A 23,442-nucleotide genomic window follows, 5' to 3' on the forward strand; every position below is an offset into this window, starting at 1 on the left:
ATGGGACCCGGAGAAGGCCCACTCTGTGGGACCTAATCGTTCGCTGAGATTCGTGCGGCAGAAGGCGGTCCCGGAGATAATCTGGTCCAGTGCCAGAATGGAGAATAAGTACATGAATTTCAACCAAGAAGCCACCTCTGATGATACACAATATAGATAGTGAAATCATTTGACCCAACTTGATTCCTAGCAGTGGTTGGTTGCTACTTGTGAGGTAGGTGACTCTGTTCCGGTAGCGACCGCCAGATTGTACAATTTGCGTGTGACCTCTCCGGTGAAGGTCCTTCTGGCGCTGCCATCTTTTTACCTGAATTTGGGGGGGGGGTTGTTTGCTTCCTGCACATGTGCAAAAGCAAAATCTTGCAACAGTACGCGTGCATGTGCTTGATTTCACTTATTTTTCCATGCTTGGAAGCAAAAAATTGCCGAAATTACGCATGCATGCGCACACGTCCCCTTGAGAGATTTTGCTGCGCATGTGCAGAAGCAAAGTTGCATGTGGGGCGCATGTGTGTGCACACCCAAATCAAGAGGATGCACATGCAGCATACCAGTATGATGGTAAGTGCAATCCACTCATGATTCCCAGAAAATGGAAACATCAAAAAAACAAAACAAAACAAAAAGGATGTGTGTGAGGCCCAAAATTTCATGTCTGGTGGAATAAAGCAGTGTTTCCCAACCTTGGCAACTTGAAGATATTTGGACTTCTGGGAGTTGAAGTCCAGATATCTTCAAGTTGCCAAGGTTGGGAAACACTGGAATAAGTATTATGTTGTGAGTAGAGGAGTGGAAGACTCTTCTTGTGAAATATTTCCAGACTCTCTTAATTGTATTAATAGAAACATAGAAACATAGAAGTCTGACGACAGAAAAAGACCTCATGGTCCATCTAATCTGCCCTTATACTATTTTCTGTATTTTATCTTAGGATGGATATATGTTTATCCCAGGCATGTTTAAATTCAGTTACTGTGGATTTATCTACCACGTCTGCTGGAAGTTTGTTCCAAGGATCTACTACTCTTTCAGTGAAATAATATTTTCTCATGTTGCTTTTGATCTTTCCCCCAACTAACTTCAGATTGTGTCCCCTTGTTCTTGTGTTCACTTTCCTATTAAAAACACTTCCCTCCTGGACCTTGTTTAACCCTTTAACATATTTAAATGTTTCAATCATGTCCCCCCTTGTGGTCTGATATGCAGTGCGGGTTCCAGACAGGTGAGCTGCATTTGAGGATTGGTCTGGGAAATGTTTGTACGCTCTGGTTAGCAGTGTAATATTGCCAGAGAAGAAGCTACACAAGATTAGAGTAATAAATTTTAATGCCTTTTTGACAACATTGTTGTAATGGGCTCTGGCACCTAGGTCATTAGATATGAGTTATTGATGATGATGAAGATGGTGATATTAGATATTCAGATATGAGTTATTGATAATGATGATAATGATATTAGATATTCTATTATCTATACTACTGTAATGCTCTCTATATGGAGCTCCTTTGAATTAGTGTTTGGAAACTTCAGATCATGCAGAATGCAGTTGCGAGGGCATATCTGGGAAAGCCCATGATTGCTCCCGCAGCTGCATTCTGCATGATCTGAAGTTTCCAAACACTCTTCAAAGAGCAATCATGGGCTTTCCCAGATATGCCCATGTCACATCAACACTCCACAGTCTGCATTGGTTGCTGATCAGTTTCCGGTCGCAATTCAAAGTGTTGGTTATGACAGATAAAGACCTTCATGGCATCGTACCAGAATACCTTCGGGACCGCCTTCTGACGCATGAATCGCAGCGACCGATTAGGTCCCACAGAGTTGGCCTTATCCGGGGTCCCATCGACAAAACAATGTCGTCTGGCGGGACCCAGGGGAAGAGCCTTCTCTGTGGCGGCCCTGACCCTCTGGAATCAACTCCTCCTGGAGATTAGGACTGCCCCCACCCTCCTTGCCTTTCGCAAACTCCTAAAAACCCACCTTTGCCGCCAGACATGGGAAAATTAATTCCTCTAGGCCGCTCCGTTTTAGGTATGGTTTGGGTTGTATGAGTGTTTTTAATCAAGGGTTTTTAACTGTTTTGCTTTTTTTAATCATTGGATTTGTATTTTGTATTCCTGTTGTGAGCCGCTTCGAGTTTTTGGAGAGGGGTGGCATACAAATCTAATAAATAATAATAATAATAATAATAGGTGCTTGGGAAGCACCCGACTGGTGATGAAATACGAAATCCAGCATAGTGATCTCGTTTGCTGTGTTGTACTGACATAATAATAATAATAATAATAATAATAATAATAATAATTATTATTATTATTATATTATTATTATTATTATTATTATTATTATCATTATCATTATCATTATCATTATTATTGTATTGTATTTATTATATTTGTATGCCGCCCCTCTCCACAGACTCGGGGCGGCTCACAACATTGACAAAAACAATATATATTGACAAATCTAATAATTAAAATCTAAGATAACAATTACACATTTAAAAAATCTAAAAGCAAGGAACCCCAATATAAAAAACATACATGCAGTCATATCATGCACTAGAACTACATAGGCAGGGGGAGATGTCTCAGTTCCCCCATGCTTGACGTCAGAGGTGGGTTTTAAGGAGTTTACGAAAGGCAAGGAGGGTGGGGCAATTCTAATCTCCGGGGGGAGTTGGTTCCAGAGGGCAGGGGCCGCCACAGAGAAGGCTCTTCCCCTTGGCCCCACCAAAAAACATTGTTTTGTTGACAGGACCTGGAGAAGGCCCACTCTGTGGGACCTAACCGGTCGCTGGAGGCTGGAAATGGCCTGTTTCCCAACTTCTGGCGGGCCCAGTCGGCTTGTTTTTCACCCTCCCCAGGCTGCAAAGCAGTGATGGGCTGCTATGGGTACGGTCAGGTACGCAGTACTGGTAGCAAAATTTGGAGCTCCACCCCAGGGCACCCAATTTGCACTGAAAGATGTTGAAATAAAATGCATAAGCCACACCCACAGTGTGGTAGTAAAAATGTTGGCAGCCCATCACTGCTCCAAAGGCTTCCTTTGGTCATCCTTTTCTTTATTTGCCTTCCACCTTTCTCCAAATTAGAGACTTTTCCAAAGAGCTGAGTCTTCATATAATGTGAATGTCTGACATAAGATAATTTGAGTCTCAAAAGCAAATTCTGATTGATTTATTCAGAGATCAATTGGTTTTAATTTCTTGGCTATCTTCCATATTCTCAGGAGTCTTCTGTAAACCAAAGTTCAAAAGTGCTAATACTCTTTTTATTTTATTTTTTTAATGGCATGGAATAGCTTTTTTTAAAGAAAGGAATTTTAACAAACAACTGTCAGTATCTTTATATCAAACCAAGGTGTAACCGCACTTGGAACACTGCACTTAATTCTACGAAAAAAACCCAAGCACATTTCTTCTTTTCCTACTGTATATCAAATGGATGTCAAGCTATCTTTCAGACCTAAATAAATCACTAATGGAATGTTAAAACATTTGGGAAAAGTCATTCTTTGGATGCAGGTAGCTACTTTATTTATATTAGCTGGCACATTTATGGCCAGGAAATTTTTCAACTCAATAAAATTTTTAGACTGCATTTTGGACATCTATGTGCAGAAATATTTAAATTAGACTTAGAGATTACTGTACGGTCTTGGCAAAAGATCAAATGGCTGAATTTTAGAGGAACAATGGGCCTCAGGTGGATGGGTGGGACTGCAGTGGTTAAGGGGGAAAAATCCCTCAAATAAGTTGGAAGCAGAAAACTCTGCTTAATCTAAGCACAATGAACTGCTCAGATTTTGCATCTTGTATAATGCTGACTGTATCCTTTTTAAATACATGAGGAGAAAATTAAGTTATTTGTGTCTGGTCTAAATTAACCCACAAACTTATAGGAATGCAAGCCAATGGGGTTTTATTCTTGCGGGCTGCTGGAGTTGGTGTCTACAACTATTGCACTGATGTACATATGTGTCTATAGATGTACGTCTGGTGATAGTCAGTATGTGTCTGGACTAGGGGTCCCCAAACTTGGCAACTTTAAGACTTGTGGACTTCAACTCCCAGAATTCTGCAGCCAGCTATGCTGGTTTGAGAATTCTGGGAGTTGGAATCCACAAGTCTTAAAGTTGCCAAGTTTGAAGACCTCTGGTCTGGATCAACACAGAGTAAGGGACCAAAATAAACAGGATGAAGCTCTGTTGCAAAACAGTACATAAACAGATTGTTATCTCCTGCCCACATCTGAAAGCTAAACTACTTTGAAGCTAAGATCCTATTGTGTTTAATGGAAGTGTGGTGAGAGTGCACTAGTGTGTCTTCCATCCCCTGTCCAATTGTCTCTCCTATATTTTATATATCTTTCCCTGCCCAATTGTCTCTTCTTTTTTTTCTCCCATTCATATATCCTTTCCTCTACTCTTCATTGATGTATTCTATTCTCATATCTTTTCTTCTATCCTTTCCCTGATATTTACTACTACATGTTTTTACTCTCTTTAACTTTCAATTTGCACTGGACAAAATAAGTAAGTAAAGTAAGTAAGTAAGTAAGTAAGTAAGTAAGTAAGTAAGTAAGTAAATAAATAAATAAATAAATAAATGTCTCCCCCCCACTTGACCTCTGGAAAAGAAAGATAATAGAAAGAAAATAGAAAAAGAAAGAGAATAGAAAGAGGACAGAGAAGAGCAACAAAGATGATTAGGGGAGGCTAAAACATATGAAGAATGGTTGCAGGAACTGGGTATGTCTAGTTTAATGAAAAGAAGGACAAGGGAGACATGATAGTAGTCTTCCAATATCTTGGTGGTTGCCTCAAAGAAGAAGTAGTTAACCTATTCTCCAAAGCACCTGAGGGTAGAACAAGAAGCAATGGGTGAAAACTAGTAACTTAGAACTTAAGGAAAAATTCCCTGACAATTAGAACAATTAGCCAGTGGAACAGCTTGCTTCCAGAAGTTGTCAATACATACTCCAACATTAGAAGTTTTAAAAAAGATGTTGGATAACTATTTGTCTGAAGTTTCCTGCCTAAGCAGAGGGTTGGACTAGAAACATAGAAACATAGAAACATAGAAGACTGACGGCAGAAAAAGACCTCTTGGTCCATCTAGTCTGCCCTTTTACTATTTCCTGTATTTTATCTTAGGATGGATATATGTTTATCCCAGGCATGTTTAAATTCAGTTACTGTGGATTTCCCAACCACGTCTGCTGGAAGTTTGTTCCAAGGATCTACTACTCTTTCAGTAAAATAATATTTTCTCATGTTGCCTTTGATCTTTCCCCCAAGAAGACCTCCAGTGTCCCTTCCAACTCTGTTGTTGTTGTTGTTGTTGTTGTTGTTGTTGTTGTTATTATTATTATTATTATTATTATTATTATTATTATTATTATTATATTAAAATGGATCAGGTCCAGGGGTGGATTCTAACTTACCTCACTGCCGGTTCACTTCCTCCCATGCTGTGTGGCTGTGCCTCGTGATTGCGTGCACACTTTCTATGCCTCAGCATGCCCAGTGGCAAAAAATCCCCCCCAAGCCAAAAACAAGATGGCGACCGCATGCACAGTGCTGGAAACTCAGTTTCTGTGCATGTGTAGAAGAAAAAAACAATAAAAATAAAATAAAAAAGATGGCAGCCTCCATGAATCATCACCAAACAAACCGGTTCCATGATGTCATTGTGACATCACTAGAGTTTACTACTGGTTCCAATGAACTAGTCCGAACCAGGAGGAACCCACCTCTGATCTGGTCTTTATCTAATTTTTCCCTTTAGTGAATATCTGGAAATGCATCAAACAGAGCTGGATTATCTCTCAGAATGCCACCGAGACAGAAGAAGAAATTCCAGATTGGTAAGAAGCTTCTTTTTCTTAAATTTTATATTAAGATGACACTGAGTGAGGTCACACGTGGGTTGAGGAGCCTTGGCTGGCTTAATCATGGCTTATTGTCTAAACCAATCATCTGGACTTTCACATTGTGCTAACTCATTAGCAGCGGTGGGCTACGAGCCAGAAGGTTAAATTGCACTTGCTGCCACGGCTTGTAAGTTCTTGCAGGGCCAGCGCGATTTTGCTGCTGCACCTGTGGAGGTAGCAAAATCGTGCACAGAGCCGCAGGTGCGCTGATGTTTCAGCGAGGTTTTTTGCTTCCATCCATGCTGCAACACGGGCGCACCTGCGGCTCCGTGCGCGATTTTGCTACCTTTACAGGGAAATGGGAAATCCCCATTTCAGCTGGGACTCTGGAGGCAGAGAATAGCGGAGGATGCGTTAGTCAAAAGTGGTATTTACAGGTTCTCCGAATTACTCAAACGTTCTGCTACCAGTTCTCCAGAACTAGTCAGAACCTACTGAAATCCACCTCTGCTTCCCACCTTGTCCCTAGCCTTAGATTTGGTATCTGAAGAAGATAATACAGATTGTCCTTGACCACCATGTGAAACATTGTTAAGTGAATTTTGCTCCAATTTACAACCATTCTTGCTACCGTTTCCCACTTTTAGAAAATAAAATGCAATAGTAAGTACAGAAGTAAATCAAAGAAAATTAAAGTAATAGTAGTGTATACAGATATTAGCATTATATTAGCGGCATACAAATCTAATAAATTATTATTATTATTATTATTATTATTATTATTATTATTATTATTATTGATTATACACCAGACTATAATTTGTCTCAAGTATGTAAATTAGTACATGTTTTTTCCATTAACAAATACGAGCTGCTCCACATGCGAGTATTCCAAGTTACGAGCTGCGACGCGAGCGAAATTTCTGTTCGACACCCGAGTTCAAATTCGGGATATGAGCCGAGCTTCCACTAGGTGGCGCAAGAATCTCCTTGCTTCCAGTTATCTCGGCACGAAAAACAAAGTCTAAAGGCATTCATTCAAGATGCGAGTTGATTGACTTACGAGCTCAGGTCTGGAACGAATTAAACTTGTATGTCGAGGTACCACTGTATACTTCAATGATTTATCATGCAGGCTAAAGCTCTTAAGTGAATCCCTGAAATTATTAAGTTAGTAACACAGTTGTTAAGTGAATTTGGATTCCCGGTTGATTTTGCTTATCAGAAGGTCACAAAAGGTCGTAAAATGGTATATAAAAGGTGATCACATGACCCCAGGACACTGCAGCTGCCATAAACAGAGGTCTTCAAACATAGCTGGCTGAAGGATTCTGAGAGTTGAAATCCACAAGTCTTAAAGTTGCCAAGTTTAGGGACTCCTGAAAATATAAACCAGTTGCCAAGCATCCAAATTTTGATCACATGACCATGGGGAATGCTGGAAAGATCATAAGTATGAAAAAGGGTCATGAGTCCCTTTTTTTGGGCACCGTTGTAACTTTGGTCACTAAATGAACAATTGTAAGTCGAGGACTGCCTGTATTGAATATGTAAAAGCAAGCAATGTAAACAAATGGCATATAACCAACTGATAATATTTGAGTTATTAGTGTTTATTTTTAAATTAAGAACAGCAACGTGTGATTCTTTCATTAGAAAGAGCTTGAATAGTTGATCTGCATTTGATCCATGGATTAAATTGCTGCATTTTTCCCCCAGGGTTTCTACTATGATTTGGACAAGGTAAGAAATTGTCTTGGCAATGGCTGCAAATGTAACTCTGACACACTCCCCCTTCACTCTTTTTTTTATTACCTGTTTTTCTTGACTATTTTTCTTCTTGAAGGTGGTTGGTCTCTGGAGATGTACTGTTTTCTTTTCAGGAATCACACCCTATGTATTTGGAACACATTATTCAGGTTTCCATTTATTAATTTAACATGCTTGATTCATTCAATATGAGAAAACATCTGTTAGAAATGGGATTTTAGTACTAAACAATGGACGGAAGCGATAGGGACTAAATGCGGTGAAGTCAAGAGAAGGCGGCTCCTCTTCAAATCAAATATCTTATGGTCTTTGATCAGCTTTAAGCCTCGTTTCATAAATACTGGGATATTGATCCAAATATATCTGTACGGTAATGGTTTTTTTCTTTTTGTTTAGCTTTAAAATCAGGAAAATTGATTTAGGATTCTAGGCTGCACAGTAACAGCAATAATAATAATAACAACAACAACAATAACAAGAGTTGAAAGGGACCTTGGAGATCTTTTAGTCCAACCCCCTTGTTAGGCAGGAAACCCTACACTACTTCAGACAGATGGTTATCTAACATCTTCTTAAAAACTTCCAGTCTTGAAGCATTCACAACTTCTGGAGGCAAGCTGTTCCACTGATTAATTGTTCTAACTGTCAGGAAATCTTTCCTTAGTTCTAAGTTACTTCTCTCCTTATTTAGTTTCCACCCATTGCTTCATTATTCCACCCATTATTATAGAAGCCCATAATAATATTATTAATATTATGAGTCCCTTGGAAGTAGGTGATAGTGGCTAAAACCTACATGGGAAGAAACCCGAATATTCCAAGACCTGCATACCTGTACCCGTGAAAATCTACGATAGATAGATAGATAGAAAGATAGAAAGATAGAAAGATAGAAAGATAGAAAGATAGAAAGATAGAAAGATAGAAAGATAGAAAGATAGAAAGATAGAAAGATAGAAAGATAGAAAGATAGAAAGATAGAAAGATAGAAAGATAGAAAGATAGAAAGATAGAAAGATAGAAAGATAGAGTTTTAGATATGATATTGAATCCAATGGTTGGCTCATTATTTATTAGATTTTCCCCCTACCTTTATTTATAAATAAAGCATCAATTGAATTGATTAGTTGATTTGCTCACCACACTATAAAAAAGATTTTGAGACTCTAAAAAGACTGCAAAGAAGAGCAGCCAAGATGATTAGGGGACTGGGGGCTAAAACATATGAAGATTGGCTGTAAGAACTGGGCATGGCTAGTCTAGTGAAGAGAAGGACCCGGAGTGCAAAAAACACCCCCATGGGCAAACTGGAAGTCTGTTTTTCTGAACTTTTGTTTTGCCTCTTTGGCCATTTTTTTCACCATCCCAGGCTTCAGTGAGGTCTATGTGCATGCGCAGGGATGGGGGAGGGGGATTGTGCACATGCACAGAGGTAACTTGGGTTTGTGCATGTGTGGGGAGGGAATGGGTGTACATGTACGCACCCTTTTGGCACGTGAACCAAAAAAGGTTCGCCATCGCTGATCTGGACTGTAACAGAACATTAGAATGAAACAATAACAACTTCTATAGCAATAGTAATAGAGATAAACGAAATAAACATTTATGATCAACTACTACTTTGTTGCAGAAACTAAAACTATTCATGCTTATTAATACCTTGTTTTCCCTCTTTTCTAATACAGTACTATGCTTTATTTATTATACATATGTATTTGAATGTGTACAACCTAATAGAATACATATTGCAATGAATGGTATATTTAAAATGTAATAGATACAGATTATGACCTGTATAAAAAGATATGAGAAATATTCTTTTTAAAATCAATAAATAATTTTTTTTTAAAAAAAAAGAAACAATAACAATTTCTGGGATATGTGATGGGAAGCCCTAATTCCTTTCTTTTTTTAATCTTAGTTGGTATATGCCAGTGATAGTTATAACAAATGTAATCAATGCTTGCAGATTAGGAACATCCTACATTGCTTGAACAAGTGTTTCTGCTTCTTGAAACTACATTCTATAATAAAAATCAGTGCAATATGTGGAATTATATTAATAACTTCTGGCTCATCTTTTTCTGTTCTTTCAAAGCAAATCCGCTCCGTTGAAAGATATATTAGGAAACTGGAATTTCAAATAAGCAAGGTAAGAGTTTGGGTTGCCTGACTGCAAGTTTATTGCATTGGTATGAACAAATCTTGACAGAGAGTATTTGCTTCCCACACCCTACGATTGATTGTGGGGAAATTGTATTAGGTACTTTCCGAAAACTTTTAATGAGTTTCCTTGTATAAGGAGAGTCTTTTTCTTCTCAATGTCTGCATTCAGACTGATTATTGAACACAGCCCATGTTTAGCTTGTAAAACCAGTTTTCTGTCATGCCTGCTAAATTTTTTGAGTAAGAAAAACAGAAATATTTTTGTAGAGATCTGGATTTATCCATGTACAACTAGAATTATCATAACTAGTGATGGGCGAACCCAACAGTGTTCGGGTTCGGAACGTTTTGGACGAACTTTATGCAAAATTCGGTCAAACCCGAACTGAACCCAAACCCAAACGGGGAATCCCACCAAGAGATTCCGGGGGCGGAGCTTTGATGTCACATATACCGGCAGGTTGCTAAGGATGCCAAGGTGATCAGTTCCTGGATTCCATGGAATCCAGGAAGTGATCACCTTGGCATCCTTAGCAACCTGCCAGTGATGTCAAGGCTCCGCCCCCGGAATCTCTTCATGGGAGGGATTCCCCAGCTCCTTCAAAGGGAGGTCTTCACGTAAAAATAAACATTGTTATTTTTATGAAAAAGGACGCCGCAGCGGCACTGCAAGCAAAGGGCAGTCCTTTCACGTAAAAATAAACATGTTTATTTTATTATGGAATCCAGGAAGTGATCACCTTGAAGTCCTTAGCAACCTGCCGGTGACGTCAAAGCTCTGAACGCCGAACGCAACCCCGAACTTTGCCTGAAGTTTCAAAAAATTTCAGGTTTGTGTTCGGCATACCGAACACCGCAAAATTCGGTACGGGCCCGAATTGTGCATGTTCGGTTTGCCCATCACTAATCATAACTGTAACCTTGAAGTGGGCAAAACAGAGTAACAATAGTGCAACAATTTGTAAACCAAGTTACCTTAATTGGGCTAGCTTACAGAATGCTTGCAAACCCTGAGACCCATTGACTGCTGTGGAATTGAAATTTAGCAAATTTGTGCTTGCTTCAATCCTGCATCATTGTGGTGCTCTGCCATCAGAGATTCAATGGATTGGACTTTTCTTATTTATTTATTTTGTCTTTAAACATCATGTTATTTTTACACTGATCTACACCCAAAATCAATACTTTGTTATTGTCATATCTATTTACAATATTTCATATGTTTTCATTGTCCCATTTCTTTGTCTTATTTTCACATTGCCTCACTGTCTGTCTCTTTTTTTCGGTCCAGTTGTACCATTTAGTCCAAACTTTATGATAATCTGAATTATTTTGTCCTTTTAGTTCTATTGTCAGTTTGTCCATTTCCGCACACCTGTATATTTTATCAATCAATACATTTTCCAATGGAGCTTTATTGTCTTTCCAGTATTGGGCATAGGCCATTCTTGCCATGGCGATGATATGTAATTTTCTTTAAAAGGTAGAAGAATTATATGAAGCATACAGCATCCAGTGTAGACTGCGAGATGGAGCTTCAAACATGAAACAGGCTTTTTCCTTGTCTCCTTCCACTAAAGCATCAAGGGAGAGTCTGGTAGAACTCTACAAAAATCTCCAAGAATGTACAGAGGTACTGCTATTTTTGCATGGTCTTGATTCTACTTCAAGTTAGATATCAAAAGTCATTATTGAATCTGTTTTTGAGAATTAAGTATTTATTTATTTCTTTGTTTGTTTGTTTAATTTGACTTCTATGCAGCAGTGGGCTACTAGCCGGAATGCTAAATTGGGTTCGCTGCGGCAGCTCGTAAGTGCTTCCGTGCGCGATTTTGCTTTTTCACCTGTGAAGGTGTTGTGGTTGGCTCTGGCCCAGCTCCTGCCCCAGGGAATGGGGAGGTGGATGCAGGGGAAACATCAACTTGCCACAGGCCTGTGTTATTGCCGACAGAATCAGTTCAGAGTTTAGTTTCCTCGGACGAAGAAGAAGGTGGGAGTGACTCGGCAGAGGAGGGCTTGGCACACAGCCCAGACAGTCAATCTCCCTTATCTTCCCTTGATTCAGATGATGACATTTTGGACCCACGCAAGCGCAGAATTATGCGTAGAAGAAACCAAGTAAGAACATATTACAGGAAATAAGTGAGGCCACCTGTGTTTGGGTGGAGCTCCAGTAATTAGGGCTGCTGCTATAAATAGCAGCATATGGGTTTGGCCGTTGTGGAAGAATATCTGATTGGAGTTCGTCAGAAATCCTGTGCTTTCTGGACTTTGTTGCTTTTTGACGCCTTGGAAAACAAAGCAGAGCAATGTGTGTGTGTGTGTGTGTCTCACTTTGTTGGAAGAAGAAGGGGTGTGAAGTTTCTTCACAGCTGCTAGCTAAGTACTGAATGACTGCTTAAGGGAAATTGTACAGACTACCCGGTTGTTTTGGGAAGAGTGCTCTTTGCAATACAAAAAGAGTGCTTAGTTTATTTTGGATTTTGTGATAAAGAACATTGTTTTGAATTTTCAAATGTGTGTGTGTCTGAAATTTGTACCCTTGAATTTTCGGGAGGCTCCTACCAGAGAGCCCAGCAGAACAGAAGGTAGCAAAATCGCGCATGGAGCTGCAGATGCGCCCGTGTCTCTGCAACGATTTTTTTCTTCCGGACATGCCAAAACACAGGCGAACCTGCGGCTCCTTGCGCAATTTTGCTACCTTTGTAGGTGCAGAAACAAAATAGCGCTGGTTGCACAAGCACTCACAAGCCGTGGCGGTAAGCCCAATTTAGCATTCCGGCTAGTAGCCCACCGCTGCTTCTATGCCGCCCAATCCCGAAGGACTCAGTGTTATATCTACCTTCTACATTCCTAATAAGACTGGTTTGAACTTCTTGCTTTCTCACATTGTTTGGATCCCAGAGAGTTTGCATTGAGTTAAGTAACTGAGTTGGGGTGCTCCCTGATGGAGTTGGTGCAAGAAGGAGTAAAAGGAGAATTTGTAGGGGAAGCATGTTATGAAAGAAAGGTGAAATAAACAGGTAGTCCTCGACTTACAACAGTTCATTAAATGACCATTTGAAATTAACCGACACTGAAAAAAGTGGCTTATGAATTATGACCAGTGACGGGCTACCAAAATTTTTACTATCACACTGTGGGCGTGTCTTATGCGGGACCCCCTGCATTTTCTTTCAACATCTTTTAATGCAAATTGGGTGCTCTGGGGTAGAGCTCCATTTTTGCTACCCCAGTGCGTCCCCCCCCCCACCGTCGGGCAGTAGCCCAATTCTGAACTCAACCCTGGTTATAATTACTTTTATCCCCAAATCTTGGGCATTGTACTTTGATGACGTTGATGAGAAATTTGTTAAAGTACTTTTCTCCTTGTCTCCAAGCACAGATTTAATCATGCTTTAATCAGTGTTACTCTTAGATAGAGATAGAGCATATAAAGATATAAGGCATTTTTGAAGCCAGCAGAGTACAAGGCTACTCAAATAAACTAAAAAAAGTATCCCATCCTTTCCAGGACACTTTTTTTTTAAAAAAAATGTTTTACAGAAGTGATAATGAGATGTGTTCAATGATAATGAAATGGGGTTCTATACTTCCATGAAAGGGCATTTTTCTAATTTTGGTTGCAGGTCAGCCAGCTGTTCTTCTTTGTACTCTCCCAAAATTAGGGAGTTGAATCAAATAGCCAATAATCGTGCTGAGTGAAAAGAACAGGTCCTTTGAATGCCAGAATACGCTCAGTCTCACTGCTCTGTATTTATCTTTCAGGATATGTGTTTGATTGAGGGGACCCTTGAAGTACATTTGGGAGAGTTTCACTTGAAGATGAAAGGTGAGCTGAATTGTGGAAACGCATGAAACACATGGTATATGACATGAGTTAAATTACTAATAGAATAAAAAATGGTAGAGGAAATAGTCAAAGGGAATATGATTGGATGGGCAAAGAATATTGGACATATTATACATCGAGACCAGTGGGAAAAATTTGGCAAATAAATTATAAAATAACTAAAGCCACTACATATAAAGAAAATATAATAAACATGATTTATAGATGGCACCTACCACCAGCTAGATTAGCAAAAATGTATATAAATCTTAAACTGAATTTTTTGAGATGTGGTGACAAAAATGGAACATGGAAGTCCCACAAAGTTGGCCTTCTCTGGGTCCCGTCGGCGAAACAATGTCGTCTGGCAAGACCCAGGGGAAGAGCCTTTTCTGTGGCGGCCCTGACCCAACCAACTCCCCCCGGAGATTAGGACTGCCCCCACCCTCCTTGCCTTTCACAAACTCCTTAAAACCCACCTCTGCCGTCAGGCATGGGGGAATTGATTCCCCTGGGCCATCTCCACTTTATGTATGGTCTATATGAGATGTATGATTGTTTTTATATTAAGGATATTAAATTGTTTTTAACTATTGAATTTGTATTGTTTTGTTGTTGTAAGCTGCTCCGAGTCTCCGGAGAGGGGCGGCATACAAATCTAATAAACAAACAAACAAACAAACAAACAAACACTTCCACACGTGGTGGACGGGCCCTCAAATTTAAAAAATCTGGCATAAAATACAAAATTGGATAAAAGAAATAACACAAATAAAACTAGAAAGGAAACCGGAAATATTTTTACTTGGCATCATCGAGAAACACTTAATTAGGGCTGGAAAAAAAAGCTTTGAAAAAAGCTACATTCAGAGTAGCTGAATGGCACACCCAAATTTTTAGCCTCTTTTAGGGAGGAAAAAGGTGTGTCCAAAAATATGGTATCTTCATCAGTGAAAAGAACAAAAAAACTCAAAACACTTCCCCATCAGCAATCAGCATCCAGATGAACACAGATTAAATCCAGAATTAACAACAGACTACCAATTCTTCAACACTTGCATTCCATTCACCCAAAATGGAATGCAAAGACTAAAATTTTGGGTTACCACCTTTTGCAATTTGGCATGAAGTTCTCCCCTGTTTCCCACCACTGCACACAGTATATATAGTACCAACATACATTTGAAAATATTTTCTTGATAACCATCAGTTCTAATATTATCTCACTTATTAGTTTATGGCTACGTACATACTTAAGAAGTGGCCTGTGACTGGCAACAATAATTCACTTATCTCTTAAACATACAATTTAGTATGCTTCACAGTTCATGTTTTCCTTGGTCAATAAAATTCACATCTCAGATTCCAGTTTCATTGTAAAAAGAGGAATTCCTTTATAATATTGGCGTCTTCGAGTTTTGGTTTGGCCATATCTATTTGTAAAAGTTCAACATTCTTCAGCAACTAAAGGAATGCCTTCTGACCTTAACATATTGTTAACTGGCATTTAGGTTTCTGTAAATTTTTTGAGCCACTCAAAATGGCAACTTTATAGATTGCCATTGCCTTCTTCTAAACTCGATAGAAATCCTTCTTTTATTTATTTATTTATTTATTTATTCTTTGTCCAATATACAATACATATGAAAGGGAATAGACATTAAGTGGTATATAAAAGATAGGAAGTGAAGAGGAAGAGAAGTAGGTGGGAAGGGGAGAATATATATGATAAAATGGAAAGGAAAGACAATTGGACAGGGGACGAAAGGCACATCAGTGCACTTATGTACGCCCCTTACTGGCCTCTTAGGAACCTGGAGAGGTCGATCGAGGAGAGTCTGAGGGAGAAATGTTGGGGGTTGGGGGTTGACACTATTGAGTCAGGTAATGAGTTCCACGCTTCGACGACTCGATTGTTAAAGTCATATTTTTTACAGTCAAGTTTGGAGCGATTAACATTGAGTTTGAAGCTGTTGCATGCTCTTGTGTTGTTGCGGTTGAAGCTGAAGTAGTCGTTGACCGGAAGGACATTACAGCGAATGATTTTGTGGGCAATACTTAAATCTTGTTTTAGGCGCCGCAGTTCTAAGCTTTCAAGATCCAGGATAGTTAGTCTGTTTTCGTAGGGTATTCTGTTTCGGGTGGAGGAGTGGAGGGCTCTTCTGGTGAAGTATCTTTGGACGTTTTCGAGAGTGTTGATGTCTGAGATGTGGTGAGGGTTCCAGACAGATGAGCTATATTCGTGGATGGGCCTGGTATAGGTTTTGTAGGCTCTGGTCAGTAGTGTGAGATTGCCAGAGCAGAAGCTAGATCAGGGGTGTCAAACCTGATTTCATTGAGAACCACATCAGGATTGTGTTTGAGCTTGGGAGGGGGGTTGACTAGGGGGTGTAGCCAGCATGACATCACTTGTGTTTGGGGCCACCTGTGGTGTCCTCAGCACAATACCACCTAGAATGGGCTCCCAAGCTCTGTTTTTGGCTGTGACAGCCTCCTGCAACAACCCTCTGCCAGTAGACTGTCAGAAATCACTACCCCTAAATCTTTCTCTTCTGAAGTTTTTACTAACACGGAACTGCCAATACAATACTCAGATTGAGGATTCCTTTTCCCCAATTGCATTATTTTACATTTGGAAGCATTAAACTGCAGTTTCCTGCATGCTGCGTGCTGGGCCTTCATTTCATGAATGAAGAGAGATCTATCGTAAAAAATGGGCTTGATCACCCATTTTTGTATATTTTTGATGAGAAAGAAGTTGGTATGAACTACAATCAGGAGGATTCATTTGCTGGAGAGGTGTTGAAAGAGGAGTGTTGCTATTACCCTTTCAACTCATTTGCTGGACCTCAAATACTGCAATTGTTGCAGAATTAAGTTGATGGGATGATTACCTAGTTGGGATCACCAACAATTGATATTACTGGTTTCTTTTCTCAGAATCTATGAATTTAGGTTCTTATTTGGTTTTCTTGTGTTTCTTTATCCAGGATTGGTGGGTTATGCTCGTCTCTGTCCAGGTGACCAATATGAGGTATAGTATTTAGCAAAATATTGAAAAGAGATACTTGGGTATTAGTATTAGTGGGAGATGATTTGTTCCTAGGTCCAATCTTTGGTGGAAAGAAAAACCTCCTGCCTGAAATCCTATATCTGTGATGGCAAACCTATGGTACCTGTGCCATACCTGCCGACACATGAGCATTGCCTTGGCTCAGCTCCAGCACATGTGCATGTCAGCCAGCTGGTTTTTGGCTCATGTTGAGGCTTTGAGAGGGCCTTTTTGGCCTCCGGAGGGCCACTGGGGAGGCCAGGGGAGGGCAGTTTTGTCCTCACCCAGCTCCAGGGAAGCCTCTGGAGCCTTGGGAGGATGAAAAATAGGCCTATTGGGCCCACCAAAGGTCAGGAAATGGGCCATTCCGGGGGTGGGGGGTGCAGCCAGAATTTGAAAATAACATTTAACACAGCACAGTACTTAAGCAAAATGAGTCCTTCAGGATTGGGCAGCAATCCTAGGGAAGTCGAATGAATGAGTGAGTGAATGAATGAATGAATGAATGAATGAATGAATAAATAAAATGGTTTGGTTGAGATCGGCATACGTGAGATAGATTGGGGTAGATTGTAGGGGTGACACAGAAATATGTTATCATATTTTATTTATCTATATATTAAATTATTGTATTTTATTCCAATTTCATTTTAAACTGTATTTTATTCCAATTTCATTTTAAACTGTATTTTATTCTAATTTCATTCTAAATCATATTTTATCCAATTCCATTTTAAATCGTTAGAATAGCATAGAACAGAACAGAATAGAACAGATTTTATCAGATTATCAGATTTTTAGTAATAATTTGTGTCTGGCACTCTGCAGTTTGATATGGCCCAAGGGTTAATCCATAAAGTAAACTAACCAACTTCTCTAACGACTCTTTCCACTCCAGAGGGAAACTACCATTAGCATGTAATATGGAGTGCACTCTGCCTGCAAATTGGCTGAGGTTTTTTTTTAATGCAATATGCATAAAGAATAAGGTTCTCATCAATTTCTCCAAGCAACAAAACAATAACAATACACCCAAATGCATTTATGATAGATTTTCCTGTCTCACTGCAGGTGTTCGTACGGCTGGGGCGCCAAAAGTGGAAAATAAAAGGCAAGATTCTGACAGATGACAGTCAAACCTGGGATGAAGAAGAAAAAGTTTTTATACCCAGCCTTCATGAGAATTTTGAAATCAAGGTAAAACTGTGCATGAATGGAAGCCTTATTTGGGTAACCAGCAAGAGTATGTTTTATCTTTGCGTTGGATAAATTGGGCTGAAGTGACAAAGGTGGACTGGGCCCAGGCAATGTGGGTAGGCCAGGCCAAAGTGACCCAGGCCGGCCCAATACATTTTCCAGGACAGTCCCACAGGCTAGATCTGACCACATCCCTGCCTGGATCCAGCCTGCAGGTCTTGAGTTTGACACCCCTGTTCTAAGACTTTAATTGGCTTAAGTACACTGTGTGAAATTAAGGGTGCATCATTTAAACTGAATAAATGATTCAGCCAGAACAAATCCTTGTAAACATGTCTTGCTGTATCTTAAATTAAAAAAAAGGTATCAATTGGCTTTTTGTATAGTGTGAAAGATCAGGACTAGTGTGAACTACCATTTAAATTGATTTGTTGCTAATCAGGTCTATGCACAAGAATCTCCTAACTAACCATTAGGCTATCTAGGCATTGGATGAAGGTCAAGGAGATCCAAGCGGAATTTGATTTAATTGGTTTGTAGCTGTGTAATTACTCTAGGCCAGTGATGGCGAAGCTTTTTTTCCTTGGGTGCCGAAATCGCTTGTGCGTGTGCTGGTGGGAGTGCCCACACCCATAATTTTTTAATAATTAATTAATTTATTTATTTATTTTGTCCAGTACACAATAATACACAATGAAGGTTATAGAGGATATAGTAGAGAAGAAATACAAGATATTTAATACTTGGGAACAGTGAAAATGGCCTCACCTCGACCCTCCCCCTGGAGGCCCTCTGGAGGCCTAAAACAGCCCATTTCCTAACCTCTGGTGGGCCCGGTAGGCCCGTTTTTTGCCCTGCTGAGGCTCCAGAGGCAAAAATGCCCTCTCCCACCCCCCCTGAGACTCTTCAGAAGCCGAAAATGCCCTCCTAAAGCCTCCTGGTGAGCCAAAAATCAGCTGGCTAGCATGCACATCCACACTGGAGCTGAGCTAGTGTAACGGCTTGCGTGCCAACAGATATAGCTCCATGTGCTACCTGGGGCACTCCTGCCATAGGTTCACCATCACTGCTCCAGGCTGATTCCACTTTACTCTGTCTCAGGTTTTGTCATTTATAGAAACATAGAAATATAGAAGACTGATGGCAGAAAAAGACCTCATGATCCATCTAGTCTGCCCTTATACTATTTTCTGTATTTTATCTTAGGATGGATATACGTTTATCCCAGGCATGTTTAAATTCAGTTCCTGTGGATTTACCAACCACGTCTGCTGGAAGTTTGTTCCAAGGATCTCCTACTCTTTCAGTAAAATAATAATGTTAATAATGTTGCTTTTGATCTTTCCCCCAACTAACTTCAGATTGTGTCCCCTTGTTCTTGTGTTCACTTTCCTATTAAAAACACTTCCCTCCTGGACCTTATTTAACCCTTTAACATATTTAAATGTTTCGATCATGTCCCCCCTTTTCCATCTGTCCTCCAGACTATACAGATTGAGTTCATTCAGTCTTCCCTGATACGTTTTATGCTTAAGACCTTCCACCATTCTTGTAGCCCGTCTTTGGACCCGTTCAATTTTGTCAATATCTTTTTGTAGGTGAGGTCTCCAGAACTGAACACAGTATTCCAAATGTGGTCTCACCAGCGCTCTATATAGCGGGATCATAATCTCCCTCTTCCTGCTCGTTATACCTCTAGCTATGCAGCCATGCATCCTACTTGCTTTCCCTACCGCCTGACTGCACTGTTCACCCATTTTGAGACTGTCAGAAATCACTACCCCTAAATCCTTCTCTTCTGAAGTTTTTGCTAACACAGAACTGCCAATACAATACTCAGATTGAGGATTCCTTTTCCCCAAGTGCATTATTTTATTTCTACCCTTTTGCAAAATTCTCTGGAATAACCGCCTGCCTGGAAACTTTTACATTCTGTAAGCAACTGTTGTAACACTGCTTGTTTGCTGGCAACGCTCCTCTTGTGCTGGCAATGTGTTTGTTGGGGTGGGTGGTGGGGGGTTAGACAGAGCTCTGCTGGAAAGAATTCTGGATTCCTCTCCAGCCAAGCTTATGGAAATGTGCTGAAAATGTTCCTTTTTTCTTTACATGATGAGAGGTTAATTGAGACGCACTATGCAAATGCTGTGAGAAAACATGCAGATCCTTCATTGTGCCAATACAGATGAATCATCTCCTCCCAATTGAAGGGAGAAGAAATAGAAATGACTTTTCTAAGTCAGTTGGCTAATCAGGAGTCCACATATCGACATACTGTTTTAAGCCATCTTTGGATGAGTTCACATAGCGTCAGTTGATAATTTGCATGAAATTACTGTTGCAAAGAATTTTCTTGTCATTTCAAAGCTTAAGTTTCATTAGAAACAGACTGCACACCAAAGTGGTAATTAATAATAATAATAATAATAATAATAATAATAATAATAATAATAATAATGAAACAATCGATCACATACTCAGCTGCTGCAAAAAGATCGGCCAGACTGACTACAAGCATAGACACGATGCTGTGGCATAGATGATCCACTGGAATTTGTGCCGGAACTACCATTTACCAGTGGCAAAGAAGTAGCCCGAAAAAGTGGTCGAAAATGAGCAAGCAAAACTACTGTGGGACTTCAGACTTCAGACTGACCGAATTCTGAAGCATAACACACCAGACATTGTGATCGTGGAGAAAAAGAAAGTATGGATCATCGACATCGCAATCCCAGGAGACAGCAGAATTGAGGAGAAGCAGCTAGAGAAATTAGTGAAATACGAAGATCTAAAAATCGAGCTGCAACGACTCTGGCATAAGCCAGTGAAAGTGGTCCCAGTGGTCCTTGGCACGCTGGGCGCAGTACCAAAGGATCTCAGCGGACATTTGAAAACCATCGGAATTGACAAAATCTCCATCTGTCAATTGCAAAAGGCCGCTTTACTGGGATCGGCACACATAATTCGCCGCTACATCACGCAGTCCTAGGTGCTTGGGAAGCGCCCGACTGGTGATGAAATACGAAATCCAGCATAGTGATCTCGTTTGCTGTGTTGTACTGAAATAATAATAATAATAATAATAATAATAATAATAATAATAATAATAATAATAATTTATTAGATTTGTATGCCGCCCCTCTCCAGAGACTCGGGGCGGCTCACAACAATAGTAAAAACAATATTATGGCGGAACAAATCTAATATTAAAAAGAAGCATATAAAAACCCTATCATTTTTTTTTTTAAGGCCTTTGAGTTATCTAAATGCATGTATGAAGTTTGTTTGTGGTTAATTTTACATGTTGCCTTACACATTGAGGGGATAGTAAAATGAGAACACTTTTATCATCTTCTTGTTTGGATGCTGTGTTTTCTGTGCTGGAGTGATCTATAGTTCTTGGGAGGTTTATTATATAAACTCATAGTTTATTAACTTGGCGGGCCTTGACCTGACCAGTATCTTTAACAATGAAGAATGAGAACTGTAGTGCAGAAACATATGGAAAGCTACAGGATTCATCCAGTTGTGCATTTCTGTAGAGTAAGTGTATCTGAAATAAAAACAAAAATATCAAGTGAAATATCCAAATATGGTAATCTGGTACTTCACTCATTATACAAAATTTCTTTGGTTTGCCTTTATTGTGAATTCTAAGTAATGAGTTACGGTTTGGTGTGCTGTGTGAGCCCAGCCAACTGTACTTAGTTCAATAAATCGTGATTAAGCTTATGCAATGTATCAGCCAGTTTAGGGTGTAAAGTAAAGTTCCAAATCCAGTTGGGCAAATATTTGCTCCTTTGCCAACTACTATGCTATACTACAACATCTTTCAGCTGTGGCAAGGGGGACGTTTGCCCAGGTTCGCCTTGTGCACCAGTTGTGACCCTACTTGGACCGGGAGTCACTGCTCACGGTCACTCATGCCCTCATCACCTCGAGGCTTGACTACTGTAACGCTCTCTACATGGGGCTACCTTTGAAAAATGTTCGGAAACTTCAGATCGTGCAGAATGCAGCTGCGAGAGCAATCATGGGCTTTCCCAAATATGCCCATGTTACACAAACACTTCGCAGTCTGCATTGGTTGCCGATCAGTTTCCGGTCACAATTCAAAGTGTTGGTTATGACCTACAAAGCCCTTTATGGCACCGGACCAGATTACCTCAGGGACCGCCTTCTGCTGCACAAATCCCAGCGACCAGTTAGGTCCCACAGAGTGGATCTTCTCTGGGTCCCGTCAACTAAGCAATGTCGCCTGGCGGGACCCAGGGGAAGAACCTTCTCTGTGGTGGCCCCGGCCCTCTGGAACCAACTCCCCCCACAGATTAGAACTGCCCCCACCCTCCTTGCCTTTCATAAACAACTTAAAACCCACCTCTGCTGCCAGGCATGGGGGAATTGAGATCCTCTTTCCCCCTAGGCCTTTACAATTCTATGCATGGTATGTATGTATGTATGTTTGGTTTTTATATTAATAGATTTTTAATCATCAATACCAAATTACTATTGTACACTGTTTTATTGTCGCTGTTAGCCGCCCCGAGTCTCTGGAGAGGGGCGGCATACAAATCCAATAAATAAATAAACAAATAAACAAACAAACAAATAAATAAATAAATAAATAAATAAATAAATAAATAAATAAATAATATCGATAGGAATATGACATATCTATATTTTCTGAGGGAAAAAAATAATAATCTCCATCTGAGAGAACAATGAAGTTTTGTTTTGTTTCCTCACCATGATGTCATTTGGGGGGCTCATTGTGAATGAATGTATCTGATTTTAGTGCTGCTTTTTGCATGGCTTTTATATATCTGGTTGCCACAGTTTAAGGAAAAACCCCTCTGCGCATACACAAAGACTTCTGCGCATGCGCAGAGGGTCATTTCCAGGTCTTTTACGCAATATGACTTCGCGATCAGAACCGGTAAGGAAGGTAAGTGGGACCCATCCCTGAGGGGAACTAAGGGGAACTAAGACATCTCCCCCAGGCTTTCTTATATTTTATGTTTGGTATGTGTTCTGCCTGACTGGCTCAGGCAATGCGTAATAGTCCAAGGAAAAGAAATCAAACACACACATGCTCTGCTAATCAGCAAACTTGTATTAAATAAACAAAAAGGGGATACTCAAAACAGTTCTTAGTGTCCAAAAACAATGATAGTGCAAGGCTTACTTCAGCCACATACAAAAACAAAGGAAAAAAACAAACAAAGACAACCTGGAATGAGCAAAGACATTTCAGGAGTCCTTTTGAATCTTTGGAGCAAACAGCAAATCCCAGAGTTTTCACCTCCCACTTGTCTGAAAAAGCTGGGTTGAAAACTCCAACGGCACGGAATAGAAACTTCAGAGCAGGAACCACAAAAATACACAGATAAACAGCCACAGTTTGTCTTGGGCCTCTGTTCCCTTTTATCCCTTTAGCCCTCATTAAGGAAACCACACCCAGCCCTCAATATAAGAACCACACCCAGCCCAGGTGCTACTATCATGACTTGTAATACTCCTTCAGTCGATCCCTTCTCTGCATAGTTCTT

The 23,442-nt window shown here is 40.0% G+C and overlaps 1 protein-coding gene across 3 annotated transcripts in view; it reads left to right on the plus strand.

Moving 5' to 3' along the window:
* Positions 1-23,442, plus strand: part of RIPOR3 (RIPOR family member 3) — a 183,517-nt gene that overhangs the window by 100,281 nt on the left and 59,794 nt on the right. For all 3 annotated transcript variants that reach the window (XM_070744624.1, XM_070744626.1, XM_070744625.1), the window contains 7 exons: positions 5,795-5,873; positions 7,599-7,622; positions 9,748-9,801; positions 11,299-11,448; positions 13,584-13,647; positions 16,638-16,681; positions 17,771-17,896. In XM_070744624.1, coding sequence (XP_070600725.1) covers positions 5,795-5,873; positions 7,599-7,622; positions 9,748-9,801; positions 11,299-11,448; positions 13,584-13,647; positions 16,638-16,681; positions 17,771-17,896 — 541 coding nt within the window. The remainder of the gene's footprint in view (positions 1-5,794; positions 5,874-7,598; positions 7,623-9,747; positions 9,802-11,298; positions 11,449-13,583; positions 13,648-16,637; positions 16,682-17,770; positions 17,897-23,442) is intronic.

The sequence above is a fragment of the Erythrolamprus reginae genome, chromosome 3 (assembly GCF_031021105.1).
Source record: "Erythrolamprus reginae isolate rEryReg1 chromosome 3, rEryReg1.hap1, whole genome shotgun sequence".
NCBI classification, from domain to species: Eukaryota; Metazoa; Chordata; class Lepidosauria; order Squamata; family Dipsadidae; genus Erythrolamprus; species Erythrolamprus reginae.